The sequence below is a fragment of the Homalodisca vitripennis genome, chromosome 6 (genome assembly GCF_021130785.1).
Source record: "Homalodisca vitripennis isolate AUS2020 chromosome 6, UT_GWSS_2.1, whole genome shotgun sequence".
In the NCBI taxonomy this organism is placed as follows: Eukaryota; Metazoa; Arthropoda; class Insecta; order Hemiptera; family Cicadellidae; genus Homalodisca; species Homalodisca vitripennis.
Window position 1 is genome coordinate 32,750,681 of NC_060212.1, and position 20,368 is coordinate 32,771,048.

At 31.5% G+C, this 20,368-nt stretch overlaps 2 protein-coding genes across 2 annotated transcripts; one reads left to right on the forward strand and one right to left on the reverse strand.

Annotated features, from left to right (window-relative positions):
* Positions 1 to 2,068: 2,068 nt before the first annotated feature.
* Positions 2,069 to 10,982, reverse strand: LOC124364229 (arginine-hydroxylase NDUFAF5, mitochondrial). The gene is made up of 3 exons (XM_046819550.1): positions 10,118 to 10,982; positions 5,063 to 5,247; positions 2,069 to 2,374 (listed from the first exon to the last, which is right to left on the reverse strand). Exons 1-3 carry the CDS (start codon positions 10,690 to 10,692, stop codon positions 2,082 to 2,084), a joined length of 1,053 nt encoding a protein of 350 aa, XP_046675506.1. The 5' UTR covers positions 10,693 to 10,982; the 3' UTR covers positions 2,069 to 2,081.
* Positions 10,983 to 12,244: 1,262 nt separating this feature from the next.
* LOC124364230 (thioredoxin-related transmembrane protein 2 homolog) lies at positions 12,245 to 20,143 on the forward strand. Its single transcript, XM_046819552.1, has 5 exons — positions 12,245 to 12,574; positions 14,379 to 14,559; positions 15,914 to 16,100; positions 16,489 to 16,684; positions 19,814 to 20,143. The coding sequence occupies exons 1-5, from the start codon at positions 12,425 to 12,427 to the stop codon at positions 19,919 to 19,921; spliced, it is 822 nt and encodes a 273-aa protein (XP_046675508.1). The 5' UTR covers positions 12,245 to 12,424; the 3' UTR covers positions 19,922 to 20,143.
* Positions 20,144 to 20,368: the final 225 nt, after the last annotated feature.

The window sequence follows — 20,368 nt, forward strand, 5'->3', positions numbered from 1 at the left end:
TTTGAATTCCGCATGGCTTATATGTAATTATAAAACAAAGAAGGAAACAATACATTCATTAAGATAGTTGTAGAATTTTCATGTTTATTTTACTAATAACAGTATAATGCAATTTTAATCAATATTTTATTGCAAATTGATTTTTTAAATAGTTTTTTACTGCACTGGTACGATTTTTCAATTTTGCCTCACGTTGATCGATCTCTCTGATACATTGTATTGGTATGACAACACCTATAAATGTTTGGTATATTGAAGTTTATGGTTATATAAGTTTAGTAATTCACCCTGGTTCCCTTTATGTGCAGGTCTTGACTGAATAATGGAAGGTCCCGCTATTACAACATTTTGACTGAAACGAATTCATAAGTTCCTGAACCCTAGTCTAGTCATCTGGATCCAATGAAAAGAGAGCTAGACACACAGCAGAAAATCCAGAGGTACATTATATCAGTAATTTTGTTATTATGAATAATTAGAGACAAGACAAGTTTGATTTAATTAAAAGTCATAGCCTATATGGTAATTTCAGCCAGCATCCAGGATTTCAATTTGGCGGGAAGTTTAAACTTATCATCTCATATACCTGTATGTCGTTGGGGGAAAGAACAAGGCTGATCCCTTTTTTTCTTTTTAAATATTTCGTGATGAAGAGGGTATTTGGAAAAATGTGAACTGAAACTTCAATCAAGTAATTTTAAAATCAATTTGTTTAAATAAAAATGTTTGTTCTATTGTTATATAATTTGCCATCTATTTAATGGTTTACATGAAGGCATGTCTCCATCTATAAAACTTTGATGAATAACCTGAACTTATATCATATTTACTTACAATACTCTCATATAATTGGTAACCCTATCTGGAAATGCCTCCAAATAGTATTTCAAATGCAATTAAGAAAATGGATACAACAAATTAAGCAAGAAAAAAAAATGGACAAGGCTAAATTCCAATATAACTTTTAATTCAAAAGTGTTCCTACAGACAGGTTGAAACCCTGATTCCTCCAAGCAGAATACTCTTGAATGACATGGTGTACTGAATGAAGGATAAAGGATTTGTCACTTTTGGCTACAATGGTGGATATTAAGAGCCAGTAAAGTGACCTTGAGTTTTAACCACAAGAACAATGTTAAACCTTGCACAGTGTTATGTCCTTATTTTTAGTTGTATGACCATGAAAAATGTACCATCCTAACGGCATAATTAATATATTCATCCAAGCTTTTTAGTTTTTTAAATACTTGTATGGCTTTTCAGAAAAACTCATATTTTGTTGTCATTGTTTAAATATTTCAGTTAACATACCACCCTGGTTTCAATACTTGAATTTTATTAAAATATAGTTTTTTTTCAAATAACTTTTAAATTAAAAGAGGTAGAAATGAAGTTTGAACTATAAAATTTGTAATAATCTATGAGTGTCACATGACCTGTTCTCATTTAAAACTTTGCATGTGGCTGCAAAATGTTTGTAATTAAAACATTTGGTACTGTAAAATAACTTGCAACAATTGTCATAAAACACTCTTTTAAAAGCTTATCTTGTGCTGTTTCCATTTAATAAACTGACACTCGCAAATTTAAGTACAAAAGTAATATAGAAAAAAAGATAACCTTGAAAATCCCAAAAATGTCCCCGCCATCCAGACAAGATATTTTCAAACATTTGTTACTAAATTTTTCGGCATTCAAAGACCTTCTAAAATGATATGCAACTGACCTATCCTGACACTATTGAAAGTTTTCGATTCTAACCCGACTAATTTTTTTAACACTGTATTTTAAAATAAAAAAAACAATTTTGCAACATTTAACAGATTTAATAATGTCATGGTTTATTACATCGCTCTATGTCAAACGGTTCAACCACAGGATATTGCTGCCGGGTGGTTTGAAGCACCTTGTATATAAACACACAAGTATTTTGAACTAGTATCATTTGCAGACTTTTGCAACAACATGAAGCAAGAGTAAGTTCATACATTAATTTGTTAAAATCTTGAAAATATATAGTTATAACAAGGAAAAATATGGTCTGAGTAGATAATAATAAAACAACTGGTATTTTTAACAAACTATTTATTTTTGTCTTTGTCAGGGTTGTTGTCATCCAGTGGCATCTTTTTTATATCTTTAACAACTTCGTCAAGCCTGTAGAGATCCTTGAGAGACACTTGACCGGAACCCCTTTCCGCTGGCTTTGGTTGGGACGGGTCAGGTTTCCAGCCTACCATGTATAACACCTGGAACGTGGCAGGGATCTTGTCTTCCTGGCCATACATCTCCTGGTATATAGCGGCTGCTGCCAGCATCTTGTCTCTGCTCAGGTGTAAACTTCGATTTCTCGCTGCATTACTCTCTCCCATACCTGTCAACAAGTTCGCTGCAGATAAAAGTTAGGCTCTTTGTTCTTCTATTCTGGTATAAGATCTTAGGGCTTTATAAGCGTTTAGTGCATTATGAGAAATGTATAAATTTCATAAAGATTTTAGCAGTATTGATTATAAATATTATATTTTTGGTAATTCCCAGATGCTGGATAAATAACGCAAATATGTGAAACCTGTGACATAGTAAAGTTCTCCAGTTGTCAACAATTTAACCATGTTTCAATTTGACATAAATATCGTGTTCAGCTCAATTTCACCGTCTGCTTAGTGCAGCATCTGAAATCTGGCACCATCAGACTTGACTCCTAGAATCTAGAGTTCACGTTTTTATGAAGAAATCAAGCAAGACCGAAACAGTACAGTATCTTGGCCATACTACTAAGTACTTGCTAAGATTTCGGTATCCTTGAACACCAACCAATGATTGACAACCAACCTAGCTAGTTGGTGACAGAGTCTTTAAAAATGTACTCTCCCACCAATACAAATGAATTGTTTTTTTTTTTTTTTTTTTTTTGTAGAATCATTTGAGGATACAGTACTAGACAAAACATTAATAATAAGAGTGTGATGTTCTGTGATGTTTGGTTAAAGCTTTGCAATCTATACCATATCCTTTTTATCATAATAATTATATTTTTTTCAAAACAATTTCAAAACCTGCATGAATTCAAAGATTGCTTGTTTGTCATACATTTTTTAATGGAAGGTTATTGTTGCTTTTACTACGAAATTTTACTGCAACAAGGTCATAAAGGGCATATTTAGAATTATGAATACCATAACCAGCCTAAGAACTGAATGTAGTATGATTATTGTTACAGTAAAATTATTATTAGGTAATTAATAATAATACATGTCATACTAAGGATTTTGATACATAGCAGTCCAAATATGTCATACTTACTACAATAAATTACTAACAAATATATCCTTTTGAACAAGTTTTTAATATTTGTGCACTTTTGCTGTTTATTACATTTGTACAATGGAGATTGTTATATTTCTATTAGAAATAAATAATATTTTTACTGTTTACATGTTTGTATTTTTTACACAAAATTATATGAATATATGTATTAATCACTGGCAATAAAATGGTTGAAAGGCTGAAAAAGTAAAAATTGTTGAAAAAAACCCATAGCTGCCCAAATAATTCTTTTGATTATGTTTTATGATGCTAGGTAAGTTTATATGACTAATTTTCTGAAACAAGGGTCACAGCACATTCTCATTACATACAAACTCCAAAACACTCCAATGTCGAGTTAGTTATGTTAGAGGAAGTCTGGCACCAATAATAACAATAACAACACTTGTCCAAACAACTCGCACGTAACTGAAGAGTCTATGTGAAACCTGAAGTTTGAACTGATTTCACATCATTCTTACTCCCTCAATTTTGTGCCTTAAAATTTAAATTTATTCTTTTACTGAAGACAGATCTTTAGGGTAAACATTACACTTTGGATGATGTGGGCAAGACAGCTGTTCTTGGATTTAAGAAGAGTAGGAGGAACCTGTCAGTGGTGGAATGAACAAACTTTTTACAAGTTAGAAGAAATGTGTTGCCCTTAATGGTTACATAATAAATAAATAAATAAATAAATATATATATATATATATATATATATATATATATATATATATATATGCTTCCGAAACCTAACTTAATGTATCTTTTGCAAAATCCTGCAATGTTTTAATTCATGCTGTAAAAGCATGTGTGAATTACTTTCAATCCTATCCTTATTACTTTTAATTAAGTTTCATAAATGTAATAATGGATTAAATTTTTAACTGTTTTATTTTTCATGGCTTGTTTAAAACTGTCTGTATATACTGATTTTGGAAAAATCTGTTAGGTACTCTTGAAGATAGTTTGAAATAATTTTCTTTTCAGGATTTGCTGAATGTATTTCTCATAGAGTGTAGCTCCAAAATTACCACCTCTGCTGCCAACATTCAATATATTAAATATCAACAAAAAATCTTTATGTTGTAAGCATCCAGTTCCCATGAAACTACATTAAAGTGCGCAAACAATACTGGGTTTGTGAATGAAAAATTAGTTTGCAAAGTCTCTGGAATTATAAAATTAGCTTTATTCATCTATAGATTTAGAGTAAATTGTGAAGTAAGGATAAACAGTTGCATAAGCTTAACATCCTCAAAAAAAAAGAAAAAAAAAACTTCTAATGATTTGGACCTTTTCATGATGATGATGTAACACCATCACATTTTGTATCAAGAGGTTTACCTATGAAATTGTTTTTAAAATGTATTAATACATTTTTGGCACCACTTGGGCAAGTAAACTGAAAAATTTACAATAATTTATTTATTTTATCTACTGATTTGAAAATATTAAATGATGTGTAATAATAATTTAGTACTGCAACACAATTTAAATAGTACAAAATAAACAAAAAACTATGAAAGTTTACAGAAAAATGTAAGACATTTATAGGATCTTTTTAAACTGTATTTTGACCAAATATTTCTGGCAGCAAAAGGGTTAAAATAAATGTATTTCATATATAAATTATTTAATACTTATAATCCTGTTTTGAATTGAAAAATAACCTATATTTTAATTTCTTAGTTTCAGTAGGAAATGGAAGATCATTTTAATGCCTCAACTTAGGTATTAAATAATTTTTTACCTTTCAAGTCCCACATGAGTTCGAACATTGATGGATAGCCAACAACAATTTCATCTGTGTCTATGGTTAACATCGTAAAGCCAGACCTGGTCAAAAGATTGCCGATATCTTGGACTGAGGTGAATGGAGATATATGTGGTGACAATCCTCCGACTCTTTCTAACTCTGCTAATTGGAGAGAACATCTAAAAATAAAACACAAAAGTTTTAAGACAGTACATTATACTAACTACTACAAAGAACTACTAACTACTACGAAGAACTACTAACTATACTTAAATTAAAACGAGATAAAGGGATAGTTAACTGTGGTGAAAAATGTATCAAAAAAAACAAAAACAGGTTAAAAAAAATCATATATAGTATAAGGAACTGGAATGACAGGATTCACTTATTTAAAATCAGTAACCTATAAAGTTTCATCAATATACAATTTCACATCTAAAATTTTAAATAATATGTACATTAACCCTGCAACTGATGCCTGATATTGGGCATTTTAGTTATATTCAACATAACATTGTCCAATAACGGGAATACTAACATAGGGGAGAGGGGGGCACCTTTCAACATGGGGCACTTTTCAACAGTTTGAATTTCCCTCCTTTAGTAGTGCTCAGATATTGGTCAATAGGTAAGCCAATAGCCTTTCATGATGTACAACAGTAGACATTAACTTTCCCTCCATTTCTTTAAGTAGTTGCTGAGTTATTGAGTGTAACATGTTTTAGGACCTCAAAAGTAAAAAGTTTATTCAGTTTTTGAACCTGCTTTTTTCGACAGAAGTTTTGTTCAGTGAGGTAAGTGAGATTTATGCATCTAATAGCTTATTAAATTCTACATGCAAGCACATAATAAATAAGACAAAACTATGTTTTCTGTGATTACTTATAGTCATCAAAAGCAAATGGTGGCACCTGGGGCAGATTTCAACAGAGATTTGGGGGTACATTTCAACAGCGTTGAAAGGTACCCCAATCAATATTTCAGGTTGAATAATTAATATAAATGTATATGCACTATAAAACACTATCTTTGGTTGGCTTTCCACAGTTTTAACAACCTGTAACAATATTCAAGTTTTTAGGCTATAAATAGCACAGCTAGCCTAAATACAAAAGCCACCCTATCCATCAGGCAATTTTGTTTGTAGTCTATGTTCAATTTGAATTAATATTGACAGAATGGCTATTAAGTCAAGTATACATTAGTAAGCCTACTAGCCTATAATGTAGAATACAACATTTCACAGTATGTTATGACACTTAGCCTAATAGTTTTTCTCTCTTTCCAGATTATAAAATGGTGCGAACTTACAAGAAGAAGCGAAATAAACCAGAAGTTAGTGAAGAAGACATTGCCAAAGCAATGAAAGCAGTCCCAAGATGGAATGTCATTGAGAGTAGCAGCAGATTTATATGGAATGCACTATTCCGCTCTATTTTATAGATTGAAAAAAGGTAAGGTAAACGTAGTCGATCCTAAGAATGATGAATCCAATAGGCCTGTAGCCAACACACCAAAATGCTACAGCTCTAAATACACAAGTCAACAAGTGTTCACTGCAGAGCAAGAAACCATGCTTTCAAAATACATAATAAAATGCTCAGAACTGAACTACGGGTTAACCTACAGACAAGTTCGACAGCTTGCACATGATTATGCAAAAAACCTTGGATCAAAAATCCCAAATAGTTGGGAGGAAAACCGCATTGCTGGAACTGACTGGTTAAAGAGTTTCATGAAACGCCAACCAACTCTTACATTGAGAAAACCCGAAAATACTAGTTTGGCAAGAGCCACAGCTTTTAACAAAGAAAATGTTACTGAGTTTTTCAACAATTATGAGCGAGCCCTCAAGTCTGGACAATTTACCGCAGACAAAATCTATAATGTCGACGAGACAGGAGTATCAACAGTTGTCCAAAGCTCCAAATGTTGTTGCTAAGCTAGGAGCTCGCCAAGTAGGCCAAGCGTTTCAGGCGAGCGTGGTACTATGATTACTATGTGTATGATAATTAATGCTGTAGAAATACAGTCCCACCAGTTTTTGTTTTCCCAAGAGCTAAATTTCATGACTCAATGCTGTTTGGTGGCACCACCTGGAAGTTTAGGCTTGGCTAACAGTCCAAAAAGTGGATGGATGATTGGTCCTTTTGTTTTTGGAAGTCCTCAAACACATCAAAAAGCATACTAACTGTTCTACAGACAACAAAATCATTGTAGTAATGGACAATCATGAAAGCCACTGTACACTTGATGCTGTGGTATATGCAAAGGATAATGGTAATGGTGTTAGTGACATTCCCTCCTCACTGTTCTCACCGGCTTCAGCCTTTGGATGTTTGGAGTCTTGGGACCATTCAAAATCTAAGTTGAAAGTAGCACAGAATGATTGGATGGTATCAAACCCCAGGTAAGACCATCAGCATTCATAACCTAGCTGCATTGGCAAACACTGCATACGCTGCTTCATTTTCAAATAAAAACATAACTGCAGCCTTTGCAAAAACTGGTGTCTGGCCATTTAACCGTCTAGTTTTTAATGATGAAGATTATGTAGCATCCTCTGTCAATCACGTTCCTGAGAAAGCCGTTGATCAATCTCCTCCTCATATCGGGATCTGCACATTGGAAAGTCTCCCAAGTACGAGCAAGGAAAACCAGCAACCAAGCACGTCCAAGGAAATACCACCAACCAAGCACAAGCAAGATAAATCAACAACCAAGTATGAGTAAGATCTGTACACCAACAAAAGTAGACAAAGAAATGTCTAAAGGAGGACTAACGCCTGAGGATGTAAGACCGTACCCGAAGGCACCAGTTGTAGAACAAAAAAATAAGGGTGGGCGGAAAAAAGGTAAGTCAGTGGTACTGGACAGAAACACCGGAAAAAAATAGAATTGAAGAAGAAACCCTCAAAAGATTGGAAAAGAAAATTAAATTAGAAACTCTGAAAAGATTAGCAAAGAAAAGAAAACCAGCTCCGATTGTAGGGAAACTGAAAAGCTAAACATAAGAAAAATTTATTTTTTGATTCATCAGACAGTGAATACGTAGATGATGTTCCATTAAATGATGATTCGGAATGTGAAGACCTAGCACAACTTTATAAAAAACACAACTGATGAAATTGAGGAACAAATTGATTTTGAAAGGTGCCTAAGTGAGGAAACAGTGCTAGAAGTTAATGACTTCGTCCTCGTTCAATTTGCTACAAAGAAGAAAGTGGTTATGTACGTGGGGCAAATTGAAGGAATAGAAGAGGAAGGAATGACTTACATGGTCAAGTTTCTAAGAAAAAAAGAAGATTCGTGGAAATTTTTACTTCCCTGAAAAAGAGGACACGAGTAGCATTGATAGAAACGACATCAAAATGAAACTACCACAGCCAAACATCAGTGGAGGAACTGCTCGAGCTGTATCCGCGCTGACATTTTCAATAAATTTGTCTTCTATCAAAGAAAAGATTATGTAGGAAATGTAAAATCTAATTAAATGTGTTTCTTTAGGGCTCTTAAGTTTTTATAAACCTTTATTATGAAGTATCATAGAGATATGTTTAATTTTCTCTTATCTTAGTTTGTAAAATAAAGTTTGTTTAAATAATATGTTTTGAAATTATTTAAATTTTTTCATTTGTTGAAATGTACCCCACGCTCTGTTGAAAACTGCCCCACCGGTGGGGTACATTTCAACACAGTGCAAGGTTTCACTAAAAATTTTAAATTGAACCCTTTGTAAACTATTTATAGCTCTGGTAAAAATTGTGAGGATGCTTCTAATGTAGGTTTAGCCACAGGTGCTTGAAAGTTTAATTTTTATGGTAGTGTGGCTTTACAAAAAATTGAAAAGTGAAAAATGTTGAAAGGTGCCCCCCTCTCCCCTACTCTACATTTTATGTTATTACTGTTTTAAAAATATTTTCAAAAAGTATCACTATTAATACTACTCAAAAAGGCAATATTCAATTTAAGTAAATAATAGAATTTCTGATAATTTTGACATTCTGTTATACATATCTATACATTTTGTAACTATTTGATTACTTTCTCACGCACTGCACCAGATGCATGCGTTGTGATGTTAGCTGATTCACTTGGGTGAACTGTTATTCTACCAATCAGATATTATTTCTAATTTACAAGAAGTAGTATTTGTTGTTTTGCATATTCTACAAATAAGTACAAAAAGGAATACTGGTCAAATTATAAAAAAGTACTAGAAAAGGATATTAGATCATCCGCACATAATAGTGTATAGGTGATCTTCGCTGCTAGTTCTAAAAGGCTTAAAGAAACAAATGTTTAAGTTACTTCTACATATTAGGTGGTTGGTGTTGAAATGATTTTCCTGCACGTAATTGATTTTAATGGTAGGTACTATCTCGAAGCATGTTTTCCATTCATCGCCATCAGCATGGAGCAGCAATGACGGTTCTGTCATAGCCAGTGTTCATAGCCGAAGGCTCTCTTGTCATCACTATGTGAACTTTTAGGACTATTAGACAGTTGTAATAAACAACACTGTCGGTATTTTGAACCAAAACCCCTTGCTTTCACTAGTATCGTTATTTTACGTTGGTGCAATGGTTGACATCAGCAATGACTAACACGATGTTGATTCACTGTCATAAGATTATATGATGAATTGTGCAAATATAGAACAAGGAAATATTGCCCTATATGTGAAAAGTAATTTCACTTTTAAACATCTTTGCTATTTGTCATGTCTGCAAGTCTTTAATTCTTAAATTGGGGGGACTACAACAATAGGTTAAAATGCAAAACTTGTATTTTACCACCTTGTTAGCATATTTTAACAAAATGTCCTGTAAATGGCTAAATTTTTGACGCTATAGATCCAGCTACCTGGTCAGGGATGCAGATAACAAGTATCAAGTATATGGTCTCAACAGAACTATCACTAGGTGCTTGATGGTTATTAATAAATCTTAATTCATGATCCATCTTACATAGCCTAGGCTATATATCAATCATTTATAAGACATTTGTATAAATAATAAACATGCTTCCTGGAATGAATTTGTTTACCTTAATTCAAACAATGAGTCACCTCCAAAAACTGAAGCCATGAAAACACCGTCATTCTTTAACACTCTCATTATTTGTGAAAATGTACCTGGTAAATCATTTACCCAGTGCAATGATAAATTACTAATAACAAGATCTAATGAGTCGCTTTCGAAAGGTAAATCTTCTTCATCAACAACCAAACGTTCCACAACAACACCTTCTTCCGGAGGGCTTGCTTGAGATAGATATGTTGGACTGGTATCGCACATAATAAGTTTTTCTACAGAGTCTGCAATAATATGTTTTGAAACATAACCACGACTACATCCAAGATCAAGAGCACATTTGAAAGTCCTTTTCACATCTAACACTCTGTCTGACAGTCTATATCCTATTTCACTTTTTAAGTAATCATAAACTTCTACATCAGGCATTCCTCCTGCTCTCTCTTTTTGCTTTGATTTCGCTTTACGGTCGAAAACATTCATTGGAGACTCTGGTTTAAGCGGAAAACAATGATGTGTTGAATTTGAAATGTTTTTAACATGTAATGAGCAGAGGAACTGAACATATTTCTTGCACGAAGACAACATTTTATAAATATTCTGCAGATGTTACATAGAAAGAAAATAATACTGTAAAGGCTAGGCCTGTAAATGTTATATTGAATGTATTCAATAACCTATCCCATTTTAAAATTTAATTGTAGAAGAAATATTTAGTTTTCATGCAAGATCTAGATTATACATCATATAATAGATTAATAAAACAAATAAAATGAGAGCAATTAATTGTCTATAACTTGTATAATACGAATTTCACACTATTACACACAGTCTACACTATTCTGCAGTCACTACCTAACCTCTCTATTCTGTCTGTACCCAACTTGACCTTTGTTTTGTTACTGTTTTTTTTTGTGGGAGTTTTTTTTTTGAATATGCATAAGTGCAAGCTTATGTTTTTTGCCATGATGTTTCACTATTCTTTATCTTGCGTTTGCTTTGTTGATTCTTATTACCACTTCACCATGAGCTCAATTTATAAAACAATATAGATTAAATTATCTCCGTATCTACATTGAAGTTGTTAGTTATTTGAGTTAATTTTGATCAGGAATTTTCTTCAAAATTTACAATGAGTTTGATTTCCTTTGGATAAATCTATGATCAATATCCAAATATTATATTAATTAGGGTGCATTGACACGTTTTGTTTTGCTGAGAGCAAGTATTTGCGATAAAATATAGTATCGTCTTGGTGTCTGATTTATTCCAGTTATTTTATAAACAACATTTCCGATTATAATTTTCTAAGGATACATGACCATCCTTGTTGACATGCCTGTGCGATTCATTAAAAAACATAATAATGTTTTTACATTGATTAATAACATAATAATGTTGCAAAGTCAAAATACTCTCAACCTCAGTCCTCAAGTTTAACTATTTGGGAACCATAATGATAAAAGCAGTATTCAAGATAGGGATGTACTAGCGTGTAGTGTTAAAACTGTTAGTGAACAAATGTCACCGAAAAATATGAAAGACTGCTAAAGTCTTGAAATTGAGGAATTCGTTGTATCCATTGTGGACATGGTTTAAGTTTCTCCAGGGAGAAGATAAAGGTTACATCTAGAAGAATATTGTTTTAACGCCGAAAGACCTAACTACAAAGACGAAATTTCTTTCTTATTTTTGTATTTAATTGAATATAAAAAAGAAAAGAGGTAATCTAAAGGAAAGTTTTAACTACACAGTTATCTAAGTTAAGGCGTATGACATTTTTTTACACATTAATACTTACACATTTCAAAAATTAAACGAAATGAACCCTAGAAAAAACCCCTGGGGCACTCTACAATACAAAATCGCTGAAAGCTATGGTAAAATGGTTGTAGGTTTGTGTTTTGATTTCTTATGTCTCTCCTGCAAACAGTACAGCCTTTCTTAAAAATGTGAAAGATATGGCTAATTTTTAAGGCTGTCGGAGAAAACAGTGTCTAATAATTGGATCAGGCAGATTTATGAAGTTGAGTAGTAAAATATCCGTATTTGACATAAAGAAGTTTAAATTAATACAATGCATATCGGGGTTTCATGTATAATCCATAGCACAAAAGAGAAAAATACCAATATTGAGCCCTGGGCACACCTCTTGATTTGAAGTGGAAAAACAGTGACATAACCTAAAATTGAAACCAGTATTTCTATCTAATCTGATTATTGTTTTGTACAAGATAAGTTTGTTTTTATTATTGGATGAATTTACTTGAAATTGTTTATTGATTGGACAGTTGTGCAGTGCAGTTGAATTTTCTCAAAAATGAAGATAAGCAAAGATATAAGACTGCTGTTTAAGCCATATTACTATGTTAATATTATTTTGAGTTTATCATACATTGTTTCCAAAAAACTTCCCTTTCTCTGCAGTTTTATTTTTCCTTCTTCAGAATCACAATGTGAATTTGATTCTGTAAGTAGTAATACTTTTTATTTTCTACTAAAGTAGGCCTACCATAGAGCCTAGTCTAGTTATATAAATATCTCTAGAAACACCAAGTAGTTATGGTTAGATGTAAAATCATAACCTCAGCAAATTTACAATTTGTTATCATGTAGACTACAATAGAAACATTTCTAACTTTATTCATATTGGACGGAAGATTATAAGGCTATATGACGTTAGGTTGTCATTCTAGAGAACTGTGAGAATTGGGATTTCTCTTACAAAAAACTAAGGAGTAGCCTAGGCTTAACTGGAGGGGATAGCAAGGTTATTAACATTTCAGAGAAAAAAAGGGTTGGGAATTTCAGCAGGAAGAATCCATCTATGAACTGCTTTGTAGGGTAATTTACGAGTTGTTTCGTTAACTTTCCCTATTTTTTGTCATTTCGTCCACCATCTTGGCCTCGATGGTGAAGTTTGTTTATTGGATTTTTCTCTGTTATTTTGGTTTTGTTTGCCATTAAAACACCTCTAACTGTGTTTGGTTAACACCAATGCAATTATTTTGCAGGCTGCAGTACCACCACTACATTATTAAGCAGCCACCACTACAATCGAATCATCAACTTATTCATGGTTAAAGTAGACCTATAGTTTCCCAAGGTTTTTATAAGTATATAAAATATGACAAGTTAATGATTAATTAACTATTTAATGCGTATTTATTAAATTGAACAAATAAAGCAAAGTGTATAACTGACATTTCTTATTATTTGAAGGATTAACGTGTCTTACAGCTTTTGACGGTGGGTAGACTTTAATAATCGGCCTACACTTGTTATTCGATTGCATTTATCGAATGGTTTTGATTGTTTTTATCTGAAAGATAATTCGATATTACAACTTATTTAACTTATCATATGATTTCAACTTATTACAGTTGTTATAGTAATTTTAATGTAAACAATAAACAACAACGATTAACTAATATTTTGAGACTTTGAAAATGGCGATGAATGTGAGGAATATATATGTAAGATATTTCTCACAAGTGACGTGATTTGTTTCAAGTGGCTTCAACATTCGGGTTTGGCTCCTGGTAACACATGGGGAAAATTTTTTCCTCCATTTCGCAAAAGCGGTTACTTATTGATATCAAGCGGGGCAGGTTATAAATATTGTATGTAAGGTTTCTTTAATATTTAAGTCTAGGCCATAGTTGGTTTTTGTTGTCTTGTAATGTTATTGTAAAGAAACATTGTATTGTACAAGATTCTTCTTGTTATGGTAATTTATTATAACTCTTATTGTGTACGATTTTTACATACATCGAAGTTGGATGACATATCAAATTGTTCGATAATAGCAATCAAATAACGAGTGTAGGCCGCTTATTAAAGTCTCCCCTTGACGGAAATTAACGGATGTCCATCCCCATTTTACTTGTGACCATTAATCAAATACTACACAAATGATTTTACAGCACTTGTTTTTAGATGCTTGATTTTTTATTTGGGGAAATGACGATGTAGGCCTACTAAAAGTTTTGATTATTTTAAGCAACAGAAGTGAAGGTGGTTGCCAGATGTAAGTAAATAACGCTGAGCCATTTTACGTTGCAATTCGTTTCTCTGTGCCCATTTTTGGTTGTTCCAGTAGTTTAAAAATATAACATTTAATAGAGCTTATGTGATCTGAGCCTCAATTGAGGTATTATTTTATATATTTTTTATAGTGATCCGTAAAAGTATGTTGGAACCTCGTTCAACTATTTTTATTCAAGTTTAACAAGTTGCCAATGACAAAAGCCAATTTTTAATCTTTGTTTCAGAGAGAATCTGAAATCCTGTTCTTCCTCATGATTGTGGTAATGATCCGGACAAGGAAAGCGGGAAGTGTAACCATGATCAACTATCTTTCCTCAAGTTTTATGTACACAAAGGTCGCCAACTTGATACTTTGGTTCTATGCTGACATACGCATGGGAGTTTTCTTTGGCATTATTTTTATCTGTAAGTATCTACTAGGCTATAAGCAAGGAGTAGGCATATATAGAGTTAGTTCTAGTTATAAAGAAACGTGTAATTACAATAAATATTAATTACATGTAAATAGATAAGGAATAATTCCAAATATTTTGAAATAATAACATTTATAACAAATTAATTATATTTGCAACTCCTAAAAACAACAAACTGTAGTAGATAAAATGGCTAAGTTAATTAAAATAATTTAGGGTACCAGTAACATAGTTGTTTTCAATCTCTAACACAAAAAAATAGGTTTCAAAATAGGCAAGTAAAAATTTGCAGACTCGAAAAGAGGTTGATTTCTTTTAACAGAATTAAAATAATATAAAACACTTGTAAATTAGTCAGACCAATTTATTGTAGAGTGAGTATATATTGGTTTCCACAAATAAATTTATTTATTAGCTTTAACCCTTTTAAGATGAACAGCCAATATAATGCAGTTTTAGAACTTATGTCTAGAGAGAGTCCTAACAAAAAATTGTCACACTAAATTAAATTTGTGAGCAAACTTGTCAACTTCAGAATATTTATTTGCTTTGTTACATTTGTACAATTTCTTAAAACAAAAAAATTATGATGTTAATCATCTTGACTCACTGAGAAAATAGCAAACTGTATGTGTAATCTTAATTCTTAGTTGGTGCTGGTTTATGTAATGAGCACCATGACTGTCATCTAAGTTCTCCAAATCATACTGCATCATAACAATGCCAGCTCTAATATTTTTCAGCTTCCCTAAGAAAAGTCATCTTCACTTACCAGATTTTAAACCAATACTGTCAATAATATAATAATATATATCTGCTTATACAATTTATTTGAATGGGCGAAGCTATGTCATGTTTGGCTAAAGCTTAACCAACCAATAAACTGTATGATCAATAGTGATAAACATGGCTTCTTTATTACAGGCTTCCAGCATTTGATTTGAGCTATTTTCTTTGTTGAAATAATATAAATTTTGTCTGAATTATTTCTGAAGTTTTAGAAGAATTATTAATTTCCAGGACAATAGAATATAATGTTTGAAAGTACTTTCATTTTGTTAAATTCTTTTTTCATGTTTGGTTTTGTAAATGCGCATTGCTCTGGCCAGTGTTTTATATATGGCTAATGTCTTCAATCTTGTATATATAAAATATGTTGTACATAAAAAAATAACAACAACAATACTTGTTTTCATTTCTCTATTTTTACCCTTATGAAGGTAAGAATCTTGTCCATCATATGACTCAAACAGTTCCAAGGCACAAACAGTAAACATGAATTGTGTCAGTAATGTTTTGTGATGGCGTGAACTGAAAAACCCAGTTTATGTTTTTGTAATGTTTAGTGGTTGGACTACTTCTGCCGGAACCAACATACTCAGGACCAGAGAACGTCATCTACTTCCGCACTGCTCAGGGTGTGGAGGACGAGCTGATGCGGAATAAAAAGATAGCGTGGCTTGTCACATTCTACACAGCGTGGAACCCTGCCTGCGTAAACTTTGCTCCAGTGTTCTCCCAGCTGTCCGTCGAGTAAGTTAACAGTTTAAACTATCAAAAATTGTTCCTACTAATGGTGAGTGATTTGAAAGTTGTCACGATTGTTATTGAAGTTTATCCCTTGAATGGTGAGTTTTCAACTGTGCTGTAGTAGCTTACTTATTTGATTAGCTATGCAGCACGATTACTGATGTCTGGAGATATTTTTTAACAATGCACACATGGAAACATTTTACAAATATTTGATCATAGCTGGGTAACCTAATATAAGGAGCTCATGTGTGATATAGCGAAGAGGTATGGGGGAGCAGGGTAGATTCTAGTGTATTACTCGAACCAGCCATTCTAAAAATGTGCCATTATACTTCCCCATCCCTCTACTGTAGTATCTGCTTACCATAATGTTCTCTCGTTTTTCCAGGTACAATCTGGATAATTTAAAGTTCGGCAAGATAGACATTGGCCGGTACCCGGACGCAGCGAAGAAGTACTATGTGAATGACTCGTCCATGAGTAGACAACTGCCGACAATGATACTGTTCAAGGAGGGCAAGGAAGTTATGCGAAGGCCGGCTGTAGACTCCAAGGGGAAGCTCCAGAAGTTTTTCTTCTCAGAAGTAAGTATCAGATGTGGTCTTTATAATCCGGAGATTCCCAAATTGTTTTGGTAGCACATGTGGAAACTTCTATATAACTTCACCGAACATGATATCCAGAGCCTAAAACCACACTTGGCCCCCAGGTTTATACCAGGTATCCCAAAAGCCCCCTCTCCTCCTATTAACTTTTGAACGGAAATACATCAACCAATATCCACGGAAAGATCATTATAAGAATGCAAATCATTGTTTTTGGGGATATATTAAAACTTCAGCCCCCCCCCCCCCACCAACTCCCTATGGTTATTGGTTGATGTATTTCTAGTCAAAATTAAATTTTAAGAAAAATGTCAATTTTGATTTACCTATGCTTTGAAATATCCTAGATAAAAATCTGCCCAAATTCCAAAGACTGCAATCTTGAAGCATTTTATTGGTTAAGACAGGCTAACAAACTCAACCAAGCTTTGTGTAGATGCTGTACATGTATGAAGTTTAGTCTGAATCTATTAAAAAACTACAGTGGTTATTGTGTTTGCACAATATTGCAGCAATGTTGTAGACTCCTTAAAACTTTTTATGTCCACTGTCTTAAAAGGTATGAGATATATAAAAATAGGTGAGAACATATCGTAAATTACCTGAGAATTGTAAAACACTTTTTAGTTTTTTGCTATAATGCATAATAAATTATATATAACCATTCCTTTTCCAAACTTTAAATAGCTGCCTATCTATATATATAAATAAATATAAATATAAATAAATAACAAAAAAATATAATAAATATATAATATATTATATACTATTTATTATATATAATATATATATATATATATATATATATATATATATATATAGAATTTATATTTATATATATATATATATATAGAATTTATATATATATATATATATATATATAGAATTTATATATATATATAAATATTATATATAAATATATATATTTAGGATTATGTTAGTTTTCAATTCTGGGGGTTATGATCGAGAAAATGAAAAAAAATATTTTGCAGTCATGAGGGGATTGGGGGACTGCATTGATCAAATATCTATTGATAAAATACCTAAAAACTCATCTATTGTATACTATTTATGGGCCTAGAGAAAACTGTTTTTGTACAAATGTAGTCGAAATCTTGTTTTTTCTAAACTAAACCATATTAATATTTCTGTAATCTACCTACTTTTTCCGGCTAAGCCGAAAGACATATTAAATTTTTATTTCAAGTTGTGAAAAATTAAATAATAATGGTATCTCTCACCTGTGCATAAGGAAGTTCAACTCTTTCGGCACAGTTGGATTTCCAACTTGTGAAATTGCGGTTGTTCTTGTATTTGTTATACTGCAAGATATAAATGTACTAAAATGAGTCAGGTACCAATGTAAAACAAAGTTACTTGAATGAAAGTGACACTTTTATATTCCGTATCTTTGATGCCATAACGTAAACAGATGGGAAAATTCGAGTTTTTCAGACCTTTATTGCAAAAGGCTCTACTTAACTGCCATGGTACTTACTTTGGTAAATGTTTTATTTTGTAATCATACTTTATTATAATACCTAACTAATAAGGCAGAGTTATATGTGTTACCATTTGTAATAGAATAAGTATTATTTGTTAATGAGGTACGTATAATATAGAACGTATTTTTTTAATTTTTTGCTCTTTTTGAGGGTTTTGCTTATGACATAAGCTCTGTTCTTTTTATTACAAACATTGTTTTTGGAAAATACAGTACATACAATTTAGTGTCTAACTTTTAGATTTTTATGTTTTGAAAATATTTTTTTCAAAACGTATTTGACTTCTGTCATACATTTTTGTTACAAATTACATAACCTTTTATTAACCATTTCAGTGCCAATATCCTGTTTACCGGAAGTAAAGAAAAAATTATAATGCATTATATTTTTACATGCATTTTATATAAATTCCTATTAAACACAAACATTTTTTCTGATAAGCATGTTATATAAGGCAACAACACAGTTGATCAGTCAGTAGCAATTACTAAAGTTGACGATTAAAATGGCCGGTGTGGGCAGTGGCATCATAGTCACAACACTAAAAAATGCTGTAATATTTTTTATTTTAAGTGATAATACGATAAAAATTGGTAGATTTGTTGAAAGGAAAGTAATCTTTTAATGTGCTTAATTTTATTGGGTGTGAAATATTTAAAAAAACTTGAGAATCTAACTTAAAAATAAAAACAACAAGGTAAAATTGTATTGTTGTTATTTTTATTTTAACAAGTTTTTGAGTATATAGAGTGTTAATATATACATTTGTGTATAAAAAAACAAAATTTATAAACATTGACCAATAAATAACAAAGATATGATATATTATAGTAAACGTATGCAATTTGCTAAAAATGAAACTACACTTTTTGATAACACCTGTAAAAATATCCTTCACTTTTGACTAATACTACATAAAATGTCTGGCACTGAAGGGTTTAAATTAAATGGTATGTTTTCATAAAATCATCTATTCCATTTTACTGTGATAAACATGATATTGTTTTTGTGATTAATGATGATTTTGATAACATTTCTTTGATGCTTCTATTATCAGTTTTCTAATGTATCATTACAGTTTCATTCATAACTTTTACATATAGTTATAAATAATGCAATAAACATTAATTTTTGTAAGAAACCAACTAACATTTTCCAACTAATGACTATCACAGATATGTCCTACCTTAAGTAATAGATTTTCAAAGCATAGTCCTCCTTTTATATTTTTCTATAATATTGTAAATGGGCAAAGTAAGTAAATGTGTATTTTCTAATTTATAATTCTAATCACTTATTTTTCCAATATAATCATTTTTTTCTCTCTGAGTTTAACAATGAAGTGCAACAAGCAGTGTATTCCTTTGTATGTCTATTTCTTGTTGTTTTTTAAAAGTACCCTTACACATTATTCAGAAATGGCCACCAACAAGAATATTAATTAAGAAAGAAGTAGATTAAGATTTGGTGTTACCAAAAGGAAGATTAATTCAGTTTATTATGATTGTTAATAAATTAACAGGCTGTTACTTTCAAGGGATCATTCCCATTGGCTCTATAGAAATGAAATAAAAACTAATTGATTTATTTAATATTTTTTCAGGACAACGTGAAAGCTGCATTTGACCTCAACAATCTTTATAACGAGTGTAAAAACAATCCACTGAAGAAGAGAAAGGAGGTAACAGACAACCATGAAAAAGAAGAATAAAGAGCAAGAATAGACCTAGTCATATTAGTAGTTGTGTGTAGGTTTTATACTGTTCATCCTCAGAGCACAAGCTGTTTAAAATGTTATTACAGAATGTCAGTTTGATTGTATGAAGAGATAACAAAAGTAGAGGACTATGTAATACTAAAGGAGGTGTGCACAAAACAAATTTATAAAACATGTACAAAATTTTATAATAAAGATTTATTTATTTATGAAAAATAGAGCCTTGCTGCATTTATTAGAATATAATTATATCAAAAAGTTTATAAATTATAGACAACAAAATTTAAGATAATTACTAAGTAATTGTTTTTAATGATCTCTTACATTATAAACTCCAAAATTCTTAATTATTTTGCCCCTTTCTATTAAATATAACTTACTGATTTACTTTTTATTGATAATAAAAATAATAAACATTTAATAAAATTTATTTGGATTTGA